This window comes from Miniopterus natalensis, chromosome 13 (genome assembly GCF_054644295.1).
Source record: "Miniopterus natalensis isolate mMinNat1 chromosome 13, mMinNat1.hap1, whole genome shotgun sequence".
NCBI classification, from domain to species: Eukaryota; Metazoa; Chordata; class Mammalia; order Chiroptera; family Miniopteridae; genus Miniopterus; species Miniopterus natalensis.
Genome location: NC_142093.1, coordinates 18574606 through 18594509, shown reverse-complemented (window position 1 = coordinate 18594509; position 19904 = coordinate 18574606). Strand labels below are relative to the sequence as shown.

Genomic DNA, 19904 nt, shown 5'->3' with positions numbered 1-19904 from the left:
CTTGCAATTATAAGCAGTCTGCCTGATGGGGCTTGAGGGCTCTCTTTGAGCTTTGAAGAAGAAAAATCAGTAGCTAAGGAAAAAAACCACAGCAACTTGGGTATAACTGGATGTGAACTTTCTATTACATAAAAAAACTCATCTTTTTTTTTGCCCCTCAAGGCCATTGCTAAGTGTTACCCATGAAACATGATGGAAACAAATGTCATTGATTCTGGCAATTTCAATCACAAACCACTTAAAGCAACATTTCCTTTTGTGTTTATACATTACGTTTAAAAGACAATTCTTGTATTCAGATAAAGAATGGAAGCAAGTGTTTTTGAGGACACAATGGCAAGTAAGAATTTAATTTCTGGTCAACATAACCTTCAGGAGTGGTAGCAACAGAATGTGTTGAAACACAGAATATCAACTTGGGTATGGTGAGCCTCAAACCACTGTGGGACAACACTACAAGTCTAATCATTAGAGCTGTGTAGGACGAGCTGGCAGCTGTTTAACTAAAAAGGGCCCATTTAATTCTGTGTCTAATGTCAGAAATGATACAGACATAAAATGCAGCTTCTCTCCCCTGTGCGAGATGGATGTGTGTGATGTAACAGTGCACTGGGAGACCCACTATAAATCTCAGCCATGAGAGGAAAACTCACTTCTTCCTCTGCTTGGATGAGAAACTTGGCTCTTCTGATGAGCAGGGAGAGAAGCCGTCTTCAAAGTGGAGTGTGTACGTGCTGGGGGGTACACAGCAATCCTTTGGAATGTGGGGTGAAATAGCTGAACTTCCATTTATACCTATTTATGACCACATCCCTTCAAAATTTGCTTTTGTCTGTGTTTTATGATGTCTCTCTTAGCACAGTCCGTGCACATGATTTAAAATGACTACATACAGCCCTAGCTGGTTTGGCTCGGTGGTTAGAGCATCGCCCTCGGACTGAAGGGTCTCGGGTTCAATTCTAGTCAAGGGGGGCTCGATCCCCAGCCTGGTCGGGGTGCGTGTAGGAGGTAACCAATCAATGTGTCTCTCTAACGTCGATGTTTCTCCCTCTCTCTCCCCCTTCCAGTCTCTCTGAAAAACAATGGAAAAAATATCCTCCAGTGAGGATTTAAAAAAAAGAAGAAGAATTATAAATTATACAGGGTAATGTTCAAAATAATTTAGGAGGCCACTTGCCTTAAGAAGTAAAGAAAGAAAAAGGAAATCTTAATGATATCTCCAGCACCCCCACAATGGAAGAATCCCTTTGTCAGCAGCAGCTTCTGGTCCAAGAGAAGGTCAGAGAACAGTATGTGAACTCAGAAAGGAGAAACAGCGCTGGCTTCTCAGCTTTCCCAGATATATCTGCTCTTGGAAGATAATTATTCCAACACAAATGATACTTTGGTCTACAAATGTGCTGAAGAAGATCATCAATCTATTTCTGTGTCAGGTAGAACTTGGTGGGTCCTGTACAGACTATTAATTTCATGGAAAACAAGCAACAGGGGAAACAGATAAATCATTAGCAGAGTGAAGAGCGGACCCAGTGAATTCCTACCAATTCTCTTACTTTCTTTTTCTTGCAGAGAGCAAAATGACAAAGTATTTATGTCCCACTGTCTTTGATATCTCTGTTTATCTCATTAGAGGAAAAATGCTTCTGAAACCACAAGGACATGTTTTATTTCAAGTTTCAAGAATTCAATCCCAAAAGATTTATACAAGTTAACATCAGGCATACAGAATTACAATTTCACATTTCTGAAATTCTATCACTTTAAAGTTCATAAAAACAAAACACTACAGCATTAATTTTCCTTTCATTTATTGCAGGCAATATGTAATATTAGAATTTGAATTACACAAATAAGGCACATAGATTTGAAAAGTAATGTTAATTGTTTTAATGAAATTTTTTAATTAAAAAATCTTAAAAAGTCAAATTAAGGCTGGTAAAAACAGTTGGAACTTTTGATATAATTTCAATGACAGATTCCTAATCAAAATTAATTTCTCCAAAGTTCTACATAATGTATTCACCAGTCTCATCAATGTTTATCTATTAAAGTCAATGTTTTCAGTAACTGAAAGAAGCATTATATAATGTTTCCAACTGAGTCTCTTTCCATCTGTCCTCTTATTTTACTGTTTATCCAGTAGTTTAAACATAAGAATTGCACTTGGAACAGAATGGCTGAGCGTCCCCCAAAGGGTACAGGGCTCCATCATTCTGCACTGTATCTTCTGTCATTTGCCTACCAATGCTCGCAGCCCTCCCAAAGTGCTTGTCCCATAACCTACAATAGCAATTACTAAATAATCCACTAGAAAATAACTCCACTACTTGATATAAACTCTATGAGGGCAGGCATTTTTTCGTTCCTGTATCTTCTATGCCTACAACAATTCCTGACATTCAATATATATTTGTTAAGTAAATAAATTGAGTAAATGAATAAATGAAATAAATATCATCAGTCCCATTGTACAGATTAACTAAGACTCAGAGAATTTCATAAAGGTAGCAGATGGTAGGGCCATAATTTAATGTGAAGCCAACCTCCAGAATGGGGAGGTGATGTGGAACAAAGAACCTAGCTTTAGTCACCTCCTCTCATGTCCTGGGCTCCTTATACAATCCACACCACCTTCCTACCTTTCTGCCTTTCTGTGATTTTGATATATAAAGGCGTCTTTCAAACCCCTGACAGCTCCAGTAGCACTGAGGGGCTGAAGCTCCAAAGTCCATTCTCTCAAGTTCCTACCACTAGGCTCCCTCAACCTTTCTACCCGTTCTTGCTGCGTGGAAGACAACTTTATTGGCATACTGATCAGAGACAGTCCTTACTTTGAACAGCAAAGCTTCCTTAGCACCAAAAGTCAGCCTGGTAGGAGTAGCAAAGGGCTCTAGTCTTGCTTCTTTATGGGTTTATCAATACCTTCACCTCCATTCTCACTGAAGATCCTGGGTGAAGGTCCGATCTAGACCCTCGAGGGTCACTCTGGGCTAGAAGGAACAGGAATCATAACGAAAGGCTAACAATCAGAATCTGACGATTTTCCCCAACTACTTGTCCCACTGAGATCAATGCTTTTCTGGCTCATGTGATTTCTCTCAAATAGATTAAGACTATAGAGTCTACACATTTCCTTTCTAATCTCTCGCTGTCCACAATGACTGTATCCTCTACATCTCTCAAAAATACTTGCCTCCAACAACAGGAAATGCAACCAAGTCCAATTGTGAGACTGTTTTCCATACTATCAGTTCTACCTTTTCCTCTGCAGTGTTCACCCACCTCCTGGCTTTGCCCTCTAAATCCAAATGAGGAAAGGCTGACCTCTTTTCCTCTCCAGAGCTCACTAAATATGCCAGGTGGCTCTTGAAGCCCTTTTCCACCCCTCCCCACTCTCCCATCTGAGTCTACTTTTCTCCATTTCCTACCATTAAACTTTCTAAATGTTAGGACTCATAAACAAGGTAATTCAGAGAAGAAAGTAAGAATGGAACTCGGGATCATAGTTATTCAATTTTTTAATTGGATGTGATGTCAATTTCTAAGTACATATGACTCATTTAAAAAATTCATAGCACAGACACTAATGTCAGGTGTAAAAACAAAAGGTAATAATGTTTACCTAATACGGGTGCCAAAATCATCTGTTTGAGAAAGGAAAATTACAGCAACATTTTCCTTTCTCAAATTATTCATAGAGTTTTAAAGCTATTCATTTTATCCATTCACTGCACAGGTGAAACTGAGATCCAGAAGACTTAGGTAACTAGCCCAAGTTGGGTTAGTAGCAATGCTGAAAGTACATGAGGCATTTCTGGCCATCTCCCAAATAACGGATTATGATTGTATAGTGTACTGATGTCTGTCATTTTCTCCAAACTCCTCATGTCTTAATAATGCCAGCTCATTAACTTCCCAGGAAGCTAAATTTACATTGTTATTATTACGACAATGATAGACTTCAGAACTACAAAACTCCCTAAAGAACAGACAGCCTTCTTAATCCTATAGACAGGAAACTGAAGGCCAAGGAGGCCTGGCCACCTGTTGGAGGCTAAATTGCAATTTAGCAGCAGAGCTAGCAATGGAGCTGCATAAAGGATTAGCTAAACACCATCAACACTACAAACCCGAGATTGTTTTCATCTAAAACAATCATACCTAGAACAATAAAATTCTTTTAAAGTATACAAATTCTGTCTTATGAAAGTACTAGGCGATACAACCATTTGTCGGAAAGATGGTAGAAGAAGGGAGTTTGAACAACGGGTGGGAGGTTGGAGTCAACCACCTCTGAAGTCCCTTCTGTCTCTAGGATTATTTGATTCTGGACTGACCCGGAGGGGGCACCTCAGGAAGCCAGGGCACCCGCAGAGGCGAGGAATGTGCAGTGTCCTGCAGGGGCCCCTCTCCTGCGGTTGGGTGGGACTCTGCCCTGATGTTTCAGGCATTACTCTCTATTCAATTTCCATGCAACCAAATACTCTAGGCATAGAAAGAGTGTAAGGAAATGCAGCTCTGTCATTTCCAAAGACAGACTGCGCTGCTTAGCTTTCTAAATTGCCTTGCCTAAATGAGCATTCCATAACTGAGCTTCCAAATCCAGCTTTTACAGTTTGTTCCTGCGCTGTGCTACTACCAGAATTAATTATGCAGCATCTTCATGAAGAGAAATCAGATTTGGATGTGCGTTAGGAGAGGAAAGAAAGAGGTGCACTTCCCAGAGGAAGGTTACCGCATGTGATCCCCTCAAGAGCTCTGGAGCCCTCCTGTGAACAGTGAACAGGCGGGTTCGGATGGCAGTCCCCAGCTGAGCTGGCCACAGGGAGGAGGCGGCCGACACACTTGAGAAATGAGGAATGTGCCAACTAACAGGACTCTGAAGGCCAAAATACAGTTAACCCCCTCCTTTCGAAGCAATTCCACTCCAAACTAGAATTCAAGTCTGTTCATCTGTTTTCCTGAATGGCTACTAAATACTAAAATGTACTGATTTTAGACTTTTTCTTTTTTTGCTAGTCCAAGAGAAAGAAGGTTTATTTTTTTGTATCTCAACAACTGTTATATGCTATTAAAGCCGGAGCTCTGAAAGTTAGAAAGGAGCTTCCCCAACGAGTCTGTCACATTGGATATTTTTACATCAGTGAGACTATTTTTTAAATCCCACTATTCGGTGACACGCGTGGGGCCCGGGTGTTGCAGAGATCTCAGAGGAGCAATCGGACGCTCGGCAGCTCGGTGCGAATTACAGGACCCCGCCGGGCGGGGCAGCCTCGCTACAATGTAGCGCAGCAGCGGCGGGCGCGGACCCGGAGCTCCCCTCTCGGGGTGGGCAGCGCCCTCTCCCCGAGGGTCCAGCCGCCGAGCGCGGTGTCGGCTCCCAGCCGGGCAGAGTGGGCGCCCGCGCCGCCCCGCCGAGGCCGGGGTGCGCGCGAGGGGGGACCCTCAGAGCCCTGCCCTTGGGAGGAAGGCGCCTCGGCCGCCTCGGCTCCCCGCCCGCCGCCCGCCCGCCGCCACAGCGCTTCCTCTGCCACCAGCCTCAGCTCAGGGCAGGAAAAGGCCCCTCTCCGCCTCTAGCGAGGTCTGCACCACTTTCCGTCCGGAGGTATCTCCAGAAGGAGAGCGCAACTTGCGGGAGGGAGCCCACTGGGGGCCCCGTGGGAGCGGCTCCAGGAGAAGCGACCCGTGCGGTCCAGGTGGGGCAGGGGCACCCAGCCGGCGGGGGACGGAGAGGGGGGCGGGGGGCAACGCAGCCTTGAGGGGAGCGGGGAAGGGGAGCAGGTGGGGAGGGAAGGAGAGAGTCGTGGAACGGAATAGCGCGAGAGAGGGAGGGAGGAGGGACGGGAGAGAGGAGGCAGAAGGGCAGAGGGAGGCAGCGGGGGGGCGGGCAGGGAGCTCGGGGCGCCGCGGGGGCGGCCGGGGCCCGCGCGCCTGGGAGCCGCGGCTGCGCTCCCCCGCGGGCCCGGGGCGCAGGGCGCGCCGCTCACCTTTCAGGACGAGGGTGTCGATGTCGCGGTCGATGCCCAGGAAGTAGCACTTCCTCCAGAGGCCCGCGTAGGTGGCGAAGAGCGGGCGGCCGCACTCGGCGTCCAGCCCGCCGAGCCCCAGCAGCGAGCGCCAGGACTCGGGGTCCGCGCGCCCGCGGCCGCCCGGCAGCAGCCGGCGCCCCAGGGGGGGCGAGTCCCGCAGCGGCAGGTGCGACAGCGGCATCAGGCGGCTCTTCTGGTCCGGCGGCTCGGCGCCCGCGCGGCTGCGCTCGCAGCTCTCCTTGTGGCGCCGGGGGTCGGTCTCGTACCAGTGGTCGGTGAAGATGGCCGTGACCAGCAGCCCCAGGGAGCAGAGGCCGAGGCCCAGGCTGAGCGCCGTGACCAGCGCCCGCGGCTCCATGCCCGCCGCCGGGCTCGCGCCGCCAGACACAATGCGCCCGCCTCGCGCCGCGCCGCGCTCCCTCCGCCCGCACCTGCCCCGCCCGCGGCCTCCCGCCGGCGCGGGCCGCCCGCCCCCCTCCCCGCCCCCCGCCCGGTCTCCCGCCGCCCGCGCCACCCGCGCTTCCTCGCCCCTCCTCCGGCCCCGCCGCGCTCCCCGCCCCCGCCGCGCTCAGCCCCCGCCGCGGGGTCCCGCCGTCGGCCCCGCTCTCCCGCGACCCCTCCCTGCGGTCCCGCTCGCCGCCGCACTTTTTCCCGCTCTCGCCCTCTCCCGCGACCCCGTCCCTACTTCCCCCTGACTTTTGCTCAACTCTCCCCCTCTCTCCCCGCTCACTTGTCCCCGTCTCCCGGCCCCGTGTCCCTCCCCGTCCCCGCCCCGGGCTCGCCCGCCCTCCGCCCTCCGACGGCGGCGAAAGCGGCCGCCAGCCTGACTCAGTCTCGTCACCTGCCCAGCTCGCTGCGGGTCCGTGGCCCGCCTCGCCCCAGGAGCGAGCCCCTCCCGGCGGGCAGCGAGGTGGCGTCTAACTCGGTATCTCGACCCGGGCCGAAGACCCCCCCCCCTCGCCGCCCCGGCCCGCGAGCTCCGAGTTCTCTGCTCCAGCCCCTCTCCTGGAAGAAAAAGGCGCGGGCGTCCCTGGAGCCACGGCCAGTGGCCGGAGAGCTTCCCCCAGCTCACCGGGGCCGGCTCAGGGATGGACTCGGGCCCCCCAGAGATGGACTCGGGCCCCCCAGAGATGGACTGCTTCCCTGCGGGACCATCTCCACCCCCGCCAGAGGGACGTCCTCCCGGGATTCCCAGAAGGGCACAGGATCGGTGCGCCCTTGCAATGGCACCTGCTGTGAGGTGATTATTGCCTTTGAATAAAGAAAGCCCCCCCCCCCCAATGAATCAAAGTAATGATTTTTCTCCTGGGCGGGTTTCTTGCGTGGGCTGGGAGGGTCCACAGCAAAGCAACAATGCCCGCCGAAGTCAGCATGCCAGCTCCCTGCTGTTCTTCCCGGTGCCCAGCAGTCACGGATGTCAACCCTGGGAACGACAGGCAGGCTCACCCTTTCCAAAATGAGGCGATGGCAGGACGCAGGGTAGGAAGAGTCCACTGCTGATGCTGTGTGTTCTTGCAACACAGGTGCATACCCTTGTGCCACTTAGTGCCTTGGGGCCATGTCAGAGAAAGAAAACCATGCTGCATGAGTCAGGGGATGCCAGTTCTTGTGTTCTTATGCTATGAAATATTAATGACCAAGAGATTATGAGGCATTCATTAGATGCTAAATGTCATTACGCCACGATTTAATGAGACTTATTAATTAGTGCCCTGCATCAATTGGTATTAATGTGATTTATATATTTTCTCTGGAATGACATCTGTAAAGGTGGTCTAAGGATCTTGCTCAGATTTATTTTCATTGCTGTTTCATTGCTGTGCTCAGTATCTGCAGAGGGTATATTTCCAATGAAGACGTGTACCCCTTCTGAGCTGTTCAGTTCACAGATAGATCACTTAAGCAAATCTTTCAGTCATATCGGACCCCTGTGCCCATTTCTGCTGACCTGACAATGTGAATTATTGGTTGGATTTTCTCACAGCTTCAGCAAGATCTATGGTAAGCTCCAGTCTAATTAAGGAAGACAAAGAATTATAATCTTAGTGCTCCTCTCACCTATAAGCTTTCCCTTAAAAGGAAATGCTAAGCTCATCAAAGGCGTCTTATCTGGACTTTACACAAAAATGATGAGACTTAGAAGCTTCCTTTTATTTATACTTGATAATATGTGTAAAATCCTAGATCTTTATGGATACGCAGAGAGAACACCTTTAACAGTTGACATATGAAATTCACGCAAGTTGTCATGTGTCCTTTTATTTTTTGAAATGCCTCTTGAGATAAAGTGATTACAAACCTTTAGCAAGTCTTCCCTTTTCAAACACTGATGTTCTACAGGAAAGAAATTTTCCAACACATTTCAGAGTCACCTGATTATCTTTACACAATAACCCTGCCCCCAATTAGAGTAGACAAAAGGAAACCTCTTTTTCAGGCGTAGCTGATGAACTTAAAAGAACATAATGTTCTACTTCACTTTCCCAGCCAGAACCCTTGGATCGTAACCTCCTTGGAAAGCAGCATTATCCTCGAAGTCCAATATGTCTATGTTTAAGACCAGTCTCAGCGTATAATCCAAAAGTTACTATATGATGAATTACCCTTGACAGTATTTCATTAAAAAATGTCACACATTACAAATATGGGCCAGCAGCATGTAATGAGCGCACTGCCTCTGCTGGTGCAGCATTAACGCCATCAGCAGGGATGTGACATATGATGCGTACACAGGCTTTGCCACGGCAACTGTACATTGCTCCATCTGTGTTCTTAAAATTTCTCTTTTGGGTATTTCCAACAATGAAATGCCACCCACTAACCTAACCCCTACCTTTAGAGGAGTGGGGGATACAAAGATAAATAAATAGTTCCCATTTTCAAGATGCTCCCAGTCTAGTGGCAACAGAGACAGACACATAGTCTATGCCATGTGCTCTACTAGAAATAAGAACCAAGTGTTGTGTGACTATGGGCATTGAAAAAAACTAGCTGGTTGGGGGGAGTCACGTGGCTATTTAGAAACAGTAACTTTTATTTCTGAAAGGATGGATTAAACTTTACCAAGAGGATTAGATCTGGCATATTGTCAGTACAGTCCAAATATTAACTCTTTGATTTACATGTTTACCTTGAAAATTTGGAGGCTTTGATATTTTGGGCCACTGTAGAATAAGAATTTCGTTCTGCGTTTTTCAAATGATAAGGTTGTATGTTCTAGTGCCTGACTGCAAGCTGAGTATTACAGATGATGAGAAGTGGAAGTCCAAGCCAGACTGCAGCCAACGTATGAGGGCATTTAGCCTGGCGGGGAGTCAGCAAGCTGCGAGACCGAATACCCAGCCAGGCCACTGCAGCGTGTCTCAGCCGTGGCTGTGCCGTGACCTCAACGTTTGCAAACACAGTTTGTTCTTTACTTGTCTTAAACGTCTCTTTGCTGTCTCCAGATCCAATATCCCCCATGCATCCCTCCGAGAACAACAACGTCCTAAAATGACAGGGACGGAGCCAAACAATTTCTACCTGGGTGTCTCGCTGCATGATTGAACTCACCATGTCCAAAAGTAAACTCATATGTCCCTGTTCCAGCTGCCCCTCCCCCGCTGCCTTCTCTGTATTGACAAGTCATTCAAGTCACTCAGGCTCACTGTTTTAGAATTATCTATCACATTCGAAGAGTCGTGGGGATTTTTCCTTTGACGTGTCCTTTATAGCCACTTTTCCCTCTACATTTCTACCACTTGCTGTCACTATGCCTCTCACCTCCCATCTGTATTATTACTGCTTCCTCCTCGGTCCGCACCATCCCAGGAGCCAGGCCGCCTGTGTACTGTGGCCAAATGCACCTTCCTCAAGTGTTGCTTTGATTATGTAATCCCTCATCTTCCAACTCTCCTTTCTAGGTTAGAATTATCTACTATATTACTCTCAAGTCCTTCTTTGTTTCTGTCAGTATTCCCATAGCGTTTTAACACCCCAACTGATATGTTGGCCGTGTTTAAATATTTAGAAAACAAAATACTTTGCCTGCTCTAAACACACTTATCATAATATATAGGTGCTTTATGACATTCATTGTATTTCTCTTTACAGTCAGGAAGTTTTTAAATAAATATTTCCCTATAAAAAGGTTTGTGTACATACACACCGAGAGATAGAGACCTCCGATTATCACAGAGCTATGGCAATGATTTATTGACCTATGCTAAGCTAACCATGAATATTCTAAAAGGCTTTCACCCTTTGCCCCAGTGCCAAGACCAAAAGCAATATCCCTCTTTATTTCAAACATTTTGATTCCACAGAATTTACACAATGCAATTAAACCTTAACCACACACCGGCTTTCATAATAAGTGGGGATTTTTTTTTCTTGGTAATTTTTTTAGTGTTTATGTAAGGATATAATCCATTATGTTATTGATCGACAGTATGTCATGTCTATAAATAACTGAGGTATCTTGTGTTATGATTCTAAACTGTTTTCCTAAAATAATTTTATTTTCATTCAACAACACATATTGAGCACCTCCAATGTAAGTGATTGTGGTAGATCCCACTGGGTTATGCAAAGATGAAAAACCCACGGCCTGTGCCCTCCGGAGCTGTGGGATGGTGGGGGAGGAAGATGGAAATGCAAGAGGCTGAAAGAGGGATTGCCTGGGATGAGTGCTCTCACAGAGGTGCAAACACAGTGCAACAGAGAGATCATCACCCATCGCGAAGAACATGTAAGCCAAGCAGACTAGACAATACTTCAGTTAGGTCTTGGAGGCAATGGGGTATTTTCCGTTTGAGTGTCAACTTGGTCCAGGGCAAAGCCAAAAGTAACTTTTAGAAGTGGCACCTACCATGGTGCTCTTCTCTAGCCCACACATGTGGTAAGTCATCTTGGCACTGCCGTTTTGTCACTAACTGGAAGCCTGGAACCAGAAAATATCACAAACTCCCTGAAATAGATGGTGCCTGGTAAGTTTCTCATCTCACTGACACACTACAGAATGTCACCATTCTTTTTCACATTCCTGGATTGAGCTGTTTCCTTTTTAGAGACTTTAAGCACATATGGTGGGAAAAGAAAAAAAAACAAAACACGTTTAAAGAAACCCATAACCATGTTAAGTCCCACTCAGAGTGTGATGTGTTAGCAGATGGCGGCTTATTAATTGTCATACCTAACTGCATTCCCACCTTATCCGTGTGTGTGAATCCTGGGTTTTGAAGTTAGGGCCTGATTCAGCTCATGCAGGCTGAGTTCACCAACCAAGGCAGAACTGGATATTACTAAGATGTCCAGGCTCTCCAACTCACAGCGCCGGTGATGCTTCCCATGTGAACAAGAAAGCCCGTGTTTCCAGGTGTGTCCCCTTTTTCTTACCCTCAAACCTCGTCTCTCAGCTGTGTCTACTCCAAGGTACCAGGACCTGGAACCACACATGGGTGCTAGAGTCAGACCCCCAGTAAATCCCAGACCCACTGATTCCTACCTCTCACTCCTAGCCAGTTACCTAACCTCTTCAAATCACCTAAGTTTGAAAAGCAGGGATATTAACATCTATCTCACAGGATTAATGATTCATGATTATCACATGCTAATTATGTTTCCTCCCACTCCTGCTCCTTTCTCCTCCCTACTCCACTCATGTAAACAAATAAACATGCTTTAGAAAACCCAGTGCCTAATTATATTAAGCCCATATAATTTAAATGTCATAAATACAAATGGCTAAATAAGATATTAATAACAATTTTTTTCATGTTATTATTTATATTATTCATGTAGGAGAGGCAATCTACTATTCTCATTTGTTCAACTAACATTCATTGAGCATCTATGAGCCAGAGAGAGAATACTCCAGGTCCTGAGGCATGAAAGAGCTTTGTACCACCGGGGAACTGAAAAGAGACCACCACAGGAAGAGAGTGAAGGAGGCAGTGGTATGAGATTCTGTCGCAGAGTTAGCCAATGGCCAGATTAAATACGGCCTTGAAGGCCATCCTATGGAGTTAGGACTTTAGTCAAAAGAAAATCTTTGAAGGCTTTTAAGCAGGGGAGGGGAATAACTTGATTCATGGTTTAAGTGTCACTCAGAAGACTATGTGAAAAATGAATTAGGGCCGGAGGTGGAAAGCAGGGAAACCAGGCAGGACGTTATTGTAATAGTCCAGACAGGGGTAGTAATCGTTTAAACCGAAGAGGCTGCAGTAGAAACAAAGAAGTGTGTAGAGAATGAAATCACATAAGGGACAGGAGAAATCAAGAACCATGCCTATACTTGTGGTTTGAGTGTTTGTGTGTATCATGCACTGAGATGTGGAACGTAGCTGGAGGGGAAGTTAAAAAAAAAAATCTGTTTTGGACTTAAGTTTGAGATGCCATTTAGAAATCTCAATTGGATTTATGAAACTGAGAGTAAGGGAAGCAGTCTGGAATGAAGATTTAGGTTTTAGAGATGTCAGCATAAAGGTGTCATATGTATGCAGATATTAAAATTCACAAGACTAGATGAGATTGCTTAGGAGAAAGTGTAGTTAGAAAAACTAAGAGTTCAGGTCAAGGCAGGCTCTGAGGCACTCGAGCACTTAGAGCTCAATGGCAAGATGAGGTGCCACAGAGGAGACTGGGGAGGAAGGTAGAAGGGAAACCAAGAAAATGCTTGTACCCAAAGCCAAGGCAGGGGAGTCTAATGCTGTGCTATGATGACAGCGACAGGACAATAGAGTCTGGGATGTGTAGTCATAGAGAATTTGGTTCCAATTTTAGTGTGTGTGTTTTTTGCGGTGGAGAGGGATTTACTTAGCCTCTCCAAGCCTCTGTTTCTCATCTGTGAAATGGGGATAAGAGTGGTAATGTCCTTCTTAGGGTTGCTGTGAGAATGAAACATCGTGAATATAGAGCGCTTGGTCACATAGTGAATGTAAAGGCTGACATATAAGCGCTCCACATATAAATGGAAGCTGTTGTGGTTGTTATTTATCATCACCAACAATATCTAGTGACTGCTCATATTTGCAAGCCATAATCTTAGGTGCAGTACAGAACATTACTCTTCCAGGAATTGTGCCCTAATGAAAAGCATGGAGGCCTACCATAAGGCCCCTGAAAACATAAATTGTCTATAGCATGGACATTCTATAGATGGAATGGTGGGCATTCAAAAGCATGAGAAACCATTATACTCTCTCAATAGGCTATCTGTTATGAGCCCATAAAAGGGGTTTAACACTGCTTTGTGAATAGCCGAAATGAGCTGTCAGAGTAAGGTGAGGTATCTCCATTTCTCAAGGACTTTAAATGGACTAGATAGAAAAGCCTCTGCAGAAAATGCCTGCTCATAGCTACTGCATTTTGGGGGGCGCAAATCATGTTAGGGGAATATCGGGAGTGCCTGGACCTTCCCCTCTCCATACAAGGGGCTGGAGGAGCCCTGAGAGGACAAGGAGATGTTAAGCCAGCTGCAGACAGCATCTGCTCAGGAGAGATAGCCTCCCTCTTAGAAGGGCAAGGAGAAAGGGTCAAGACTCAGGAAGGAGCCAGGGCTCAGCCAAGGTGCAGCTACTAGAATGCAGAAGGCAGCCCTCCAGGAAAGATGAGAAATCCAAGCTTAGCCCACATGAGCTAGGCCAACATTCCAGATTCACATTGTGAAGACCAGGAGCCAAAGACTGAGTCAGATGTCCCTGAAAATGAATTCAGCACAGGTCCCCCACCTCAGAGAGCAAGGCCTCCATCCTGGACCACTAAGTGTGTTTTTATCTTTAATTCCTAATTTGGATAAGCCTCTTGAAAAACTACTTGAGTCCAGGTAATCATTCGCCAGTACGTGAACAGCTATTATGAATCAGATACTCCGAAGAATACATAACTACGCGTTGTGTTCTTTACAGCTCTCATCGTGCCAGGATTTCAGCAGGCACTCGGGAGTATGATCATCAGATGTGCACGGTGCTTGGAGAACCATCCTGTTCTTTTGGAAGGAGTATCCAGTTTGGCAGGACTTGGCACACACCTCCCCCCATAGCCGCACCTGAGCCCCTGTAATGAATGGGTGCCACGTGGCATTGATGGGCACTCAAGTGGAGAAGTAAATGAAAGCTTGAGGACAAATTACCATATCACCTCCAACTACTGGTATGGAGAGGTAGGACCTTGTCAAGGTCAGATTTATGAGGCTAATTAAAAGAGAGAGAGAGAGGAAATGCACCAGTGGTCAAAAAGGAATCCAAGTAGGTGGCTTTGATGTATGAGTTCCATCTGCCTAATTTATCTGGTGTCTGCAATCTGTGTGTGATCAAGAGCCTTAGACTATGTGAGTGGCAAGTCAGGGAAGGGGTTGGCAGTGGGAGAGATGTCTCTTAGTGTTTTCCAACCAGGTCACCATGCACCACGTGCCCTATGAATCCTGCTGAAACAGAAGCACAACGAAAGGGGCTTTCTCCTAAGGATCCTTGCATTTAGCCAAAAGAAATCCCCAAAGTTTTAAACATTGAAATTTAACCCTAATTTCAAGAGGGGATTACTTTCTGAAAATTTAGGGACATTCTTTAGTTTCTCAATTGCCTTTTCTGAAAGCTGTCTGGCTCTTTTATCCTGAATTTTGTGTGTATGTTTTTAATTATTTGCTTTTTCCATTCTCACTCAGCAGTTTACCCTTTTTCATCCCTTATCAACCACTTTTGCCAAGAAAATCAGTTTCTTTGTGTCAATAAAGTAAAAACTTATGGCTCTCACACCAGTATTGTTAACTTGGTTTACAGAGCACCAATTTAAATATTATATTTGTAGCAATGACAGCTAACTCAATATGGAATCCTGAAAATGGGTGGCCAAACCAGAATGTAGCCAGGATCAGGAAGAAGATTGAGGCTCCTGGGACTTGAAAAGAAGTTTGGAGACGAGAAGCTATAGAAAGTACTCCTAAGACAAAGGAAAAAGAGGTGACAATAGCAAATAATACATGATCAAGAAACATTAGCTACACTACAGTTGGCCCTTGAACAACACAAGTTTGAACTGCGTGGGTCCACTTATACACGGATTTTTTTTTTTTAAATAAATATATAGTTGGCCCTCCATATCCCTGGTTCTTGCATCTGTAGATTCAACCAATCACAGACTGAAAATAGTATTTTCCATCCATGGATGGATGAAGAGGGCCAACTGTATGCACTGTTCTGTGCTTTATATAAAGGACTTGAGCATCTGCGCCCAGGAACCAATCCTTGGTTGATATCAAGGGACAACTGTAGTTAACTTTTGGGGAGGTCAAAGGTTATATGTGAATTTTTGCCTGCACAGGGGGTGGTGCCCCTAATCCCCAGGTTCTTTAAGGGTCAACTGTATTGTTCTCTAAATCTATAGGTAAAAGCTGTGCAAAATAAGCAGTAAGCACAGATCACAGAGCACCCCTGCTCCCCCAGCTCTGTCAGTCTGTTGCATGCATCCATGCCTCTGGTTCTATTTTGTTCATTAGATTCCACATATAAATGAGGTCATATAGAGAACCTTCCTGGCTATAGTCAGAGAAACGTGTACAATGGGAAAACAAGTAGAGGTGCATGGTTGCTGGCCTTGGAGATAGAGGAAGCAAGCCGAGGAATACAGGAAGCCTCTAGAAACTGGAAAAGGCAAGGAAGCAGATTGTTCCCTAGAGTTTTAGAAAGGAATTCAGCCCTGCCAATGCCTTGGCTTTAGCCCAGTGAGACTAATTCTGAACTTCTGACCTACAGAACCGTAGGATAAAAAATTGCCTTGTTTGAAGTCCCTAAGGTGGTGGTAATTTGTTATAGCAGCAATCGGAAACAAATACAGTGGTTAAACTGCTTCCTTTCCCGGACAGGTAGCCTACAGCTCACCACTACTTCCCCTCTTCCCTCTTTAATCATGCTCCAAAGGCCTACTGAATTCCAGGAGATATGACCATAAAATTCCTAACAGCTGGAGGGTGAATGTCTGAGCCAATCCTCCTGAGCTCCAGGCGTCCTTTTACTTCAGGCATTTATTTCAGCTGAGCACTCATTCCCTTGCCCAAGGTGCTACTCTATCTGCCATCCAGGAATAGAAATGATTGTGGTGGATGCTCCAGGAAGCCGCAGAGAAGCCTGAGTGCAAATGATTGTGTCTGTTACAGCCACAGGAAGATGCATTCGGTGAGTTCTTCAGATTTGTGCAGAACCATGAGCTGTTTCCTGTAACAAAGAGCTAAGAAGATTGGTGTGTGTGTTTTTGGGGAGAGGGGGGCATTTTTTAAATTTCTTTTTAAAAAATTCTTTCTTGTTGAAAGTATTACAGATGTCGCCTTCCCCCCGCCCATTGATCCCCTCCACCCAGCATCTGCCCCTGCCCCCCCCCCCCCCCGCCTTCTCTACACTATTGTCTGTGTCCATGGGTTATGCATATATGTATGTAAGTTCTTTGATTAATCTCTCCCCTCCCCCACCCCCACCTTCCCTCGGAAATTCATCAGACTGTTCCATGCTTCTATGCCTGGATCTATTTTGTTCGTCAGTTTATTTTGTTCATTAGATTCCACATGTGAGTGAGATCATGTGGTACTTGTCTTTCTCTGACTGGCTTATTTCCCTTAGCATAATATTCTCCAGTTTTTCCTTTCAACTTCACTTTGAATTCAATCAGAGTGAATTTCCACCTGGCATTTAACAGAATGAAACATATGTAGCTATAGCCCTAATTACCTGAACCCAAGTTCTCAAGGCCCTAGAGATTGCCTTTGGACTCTGAAGATGGGCTCTGACAAAAACCCCAAGTTTTCTGAGAGTTACTTGTAAGGCAGGCACATACTGAGTGAGCAGTGTTGATCAGAGGAAGAATTTATTGTACAGGAGGAAGAAAAGACATCAGGGTTAACTAGGAGAAATAAAAGGAGCTAAGTAAACAAATTTAGGGGAATGTGGAGTGGTCATGAATGCTTTATGGAGAAACAACCAAAAACCAAAACCAAGAAAAGGAGAAACTGAAGAATGTTTATATTCTTAGCATCATAAAAGTGAAAGGTGTCAAGAACACTGTTGAGGTTTCAGCATAGAGCCCAGAGGGGTCAACTGAAACTGAATTACACCTGCCCTATCTCTGTTGCCCCAGCTTATTTCCCTTGTTAAAGATGCTCTGATAAGAAAAAAGTACATTAGTTATTAGGACTTGGGCTACGTGTGTCTAACTGACACATCCTGAGAGGAGATCTGAGTAGGGGTTTGGAGGAAGTGCTTGTGCAGCCGTGAACGAGGTCATGAGAAAAATATTAGTTCTGTCGAAAGGGTTACTTTGGACCCTGCCAGCAGAGAGAGCTTCTGGCCTGGAGACCTGTTGCTTCTCTGGTTGAACAAGCAAATGGGTGTAGGTATTTAAAAGTATGTTTGTATATAAGCCTTGTCTTGCCCATCCTTGCATGGAAGGAAATCCTTGGCACACAGACCAAGGAGCAGGTCCATGCCCCGGCGCTCTGTGGAGTCCAGCCCAAGAACAAAGCGGCGGTGGCAGCCTGCGGCCTGCCCTGCCTCACTGCTGTGCAGGGGGGTGCTCCCGCCCAGGCAGTGCATTTAGGAAAGAACAGAGTCAGTGGCACTCATCATTCATTGTAAAACCAAAACCAATGTTCAACTATCTATATGCGAGCTAATTTTTTATGGAGACTTGCTTAAGGGTACCATAAGCTACAGCCAACAAATCTATTGATCTTGATATTTTAACATAAGTCTTTCCTGAAAAAAATGAAAGATGTGTGCTTATCTGAACCTACTAGGTTTCATTTAAATAATTCCATACTTTTATCCTTACAAAATTTCCCCATCCCAGTTTTACAGTTGAGGAACTTGAGACCCAGAAAAACAGCGATTTATCTAGAATTAATGGCCACCTAGGGATGAAATCCCTATCTGCCTTCCACTGCACTTCTGTCCTAACTAGTTGTGTGATTTAGAGCACGTCGACTAATTTCCCTAAACCTCAATTACTTTCCTGAAAATGAGGACAATAGTACCCCTTCACAGCTTTGTTGTATTATTCAAGATTCAAGTAAAAAGTGCTTTGTAAACTATAAAATAGAAAATGAGTAATGTATATTATTAATAATATCATTAGGCTATAAGTAAAGGGGCCCCCAATAAGCAGCTCAGGCTTACAGTCCTACCTTCTTTCAGAAGACAAAACACATGTCCTAGAAATACACTTGAAAGAAGTGATTTGTCCAATAGTCTAGAGCTACTAGAGAATCTCTGTAACTATGAATTTATTCTCTTTGGCTATTGTGTAATCCCAGGATTACTGTGGAAATCTTGACTGGAAAGCTTTTAAATTATTTTATCTCCTGTTGCAAATATATATTTAGTTATAGAAGTAATACATGTCAATTCAAACTTTCCAGTAATACAAACGTAGAAAGCTAGAGTGATGATGACCCTTCCCTCACCTTGCCCAAGTCCGGTCCCCAAAGGTAGCACTGTTACACACACAGTTTTTAACACAGAGAAATGGGATCATATTTTATATACATAATTTAATGTTTCTTCCTCAGCAATCTATGGTGGACATCTTCATCTACATAGAGCTGTCTGGCTGTTTTTCCAGCTGTATAATATTCCACAGCAATGAATGAATCATCATCATGGCCCCTCCCATTTAGGCTGTTTCCAATTTGTCATTTTTATACGTGGTGCTATAGATAAGTTCATTGTTATGTATTTGTGGACATGTGTTTGAGTATTTCTGTAGAATTGATTCCTAGAAGTCGGAGGGCTCAGAGAACCCAGACATTTGTTTTCATTTTAAGAAATTGTCCTGCCTGACTTTTACCAGTCTTTTGCCACCCACAGCGCCTCCGGGCAGACAATTATGCACAAGCCCAAGGCAGATGCAGTCTAGATGGTGCAGAGTGGGTAACGGCACTAGAATAGAACCCGTTGCATAAGAGGGGTTATCTGGCAGCCTCTGCGAAATGACTCAGCCCTCACGTCGTTTCCCTCTCACCCTGTCAAACTCAGCATTCCTGCTGACTTGTGGCATCTGTGTGTACAATGAGACTTTTGACAACACCAGCCTAGGTTGTTTTAAATATACCACGGAGGTCATGTCACAGTTAGTGAGCATTCATAAATAACTCTCTAATGAATAAAAACAAGAGGAAGACAAAACTGCCATTCTGCAAAAACGCAGACTCAGTCTCCTTTTGGAGACAGGGAACATCGATCACTCAGCCAGGTGAGGCCCTGGCAAGCCCATGGCACACTTCTACCCAGTGGGCTGCTCACAATTCCAGCCTCTCAGCTCCCACAGTCCCTATGTATCTAAACTCCAAGTCCTGGGGAAAATGCTGGAACAATTCCCAACTTTTAAAGTTGTCTTCAGCTTTGAGAAAATATTTCCAGGAGTATATACTGAACATTCTGCGTCCAATTCTGATGCATCCAGTTTTCTAGACCAACTGTAATTCACCTGTTACATTTGGACTTTTGGCTGTGCTATAGTTTTTTTCTAAATTGAAATGTTCCTTATGTTCAAAGATCTCCCTGGTGTTCAAAGCAAAATTGGTTTCCTATAAAAACTTGGCATAGCTATCATTAATTAGTGGAAAGCAGAATGCCTCTGTGTGTTTACCTTCACAAAGTGTATTCATGTGATGCATTTCTTTCCCAGAGGCATGGTTTATTCCTATAGATCAGAAATTAAGAATATATTAAAAAACAAAGGCATGTCTTTCAACAGCAGGGAAGTTTTGAAAAGGAGACTAGTATATTCATGAAAAGATATCAGACACAGGGGTGTGAAAATTAAACAAAGCCTCTCACTACAAGAAAGTAAATTAGGATAAATCATTCACTTTATCTGAGGCTACTTTTCTGTAGCTTGATCCAATTTGCCAAA

General features: G+C 45.2%; 1 protein-coding gene across 1 annotated transcript in view; it reads right to left on the bottom strand.

The window, feature by feature from the left end:
* The window catches only part of TMEM178A (transmembrane protein 178A), a 43549-nt gene extending 37162 nt beyond the window's left edge, over nt 1-6387 (bottom strand). Inside the window, exon 1 of the mRNA XM_087823505.1 lies at nt 5988-6387. Within this exon, the coding sequence (XP_087679631.1) occupies nt 5988-6387 (400 nt within the window). The remainder of the gene's footprint in view (nt 1-5987) is intronic.
* Between the last annotated feature and the right edge of the window lie 13517 nt (nt 6388-19904).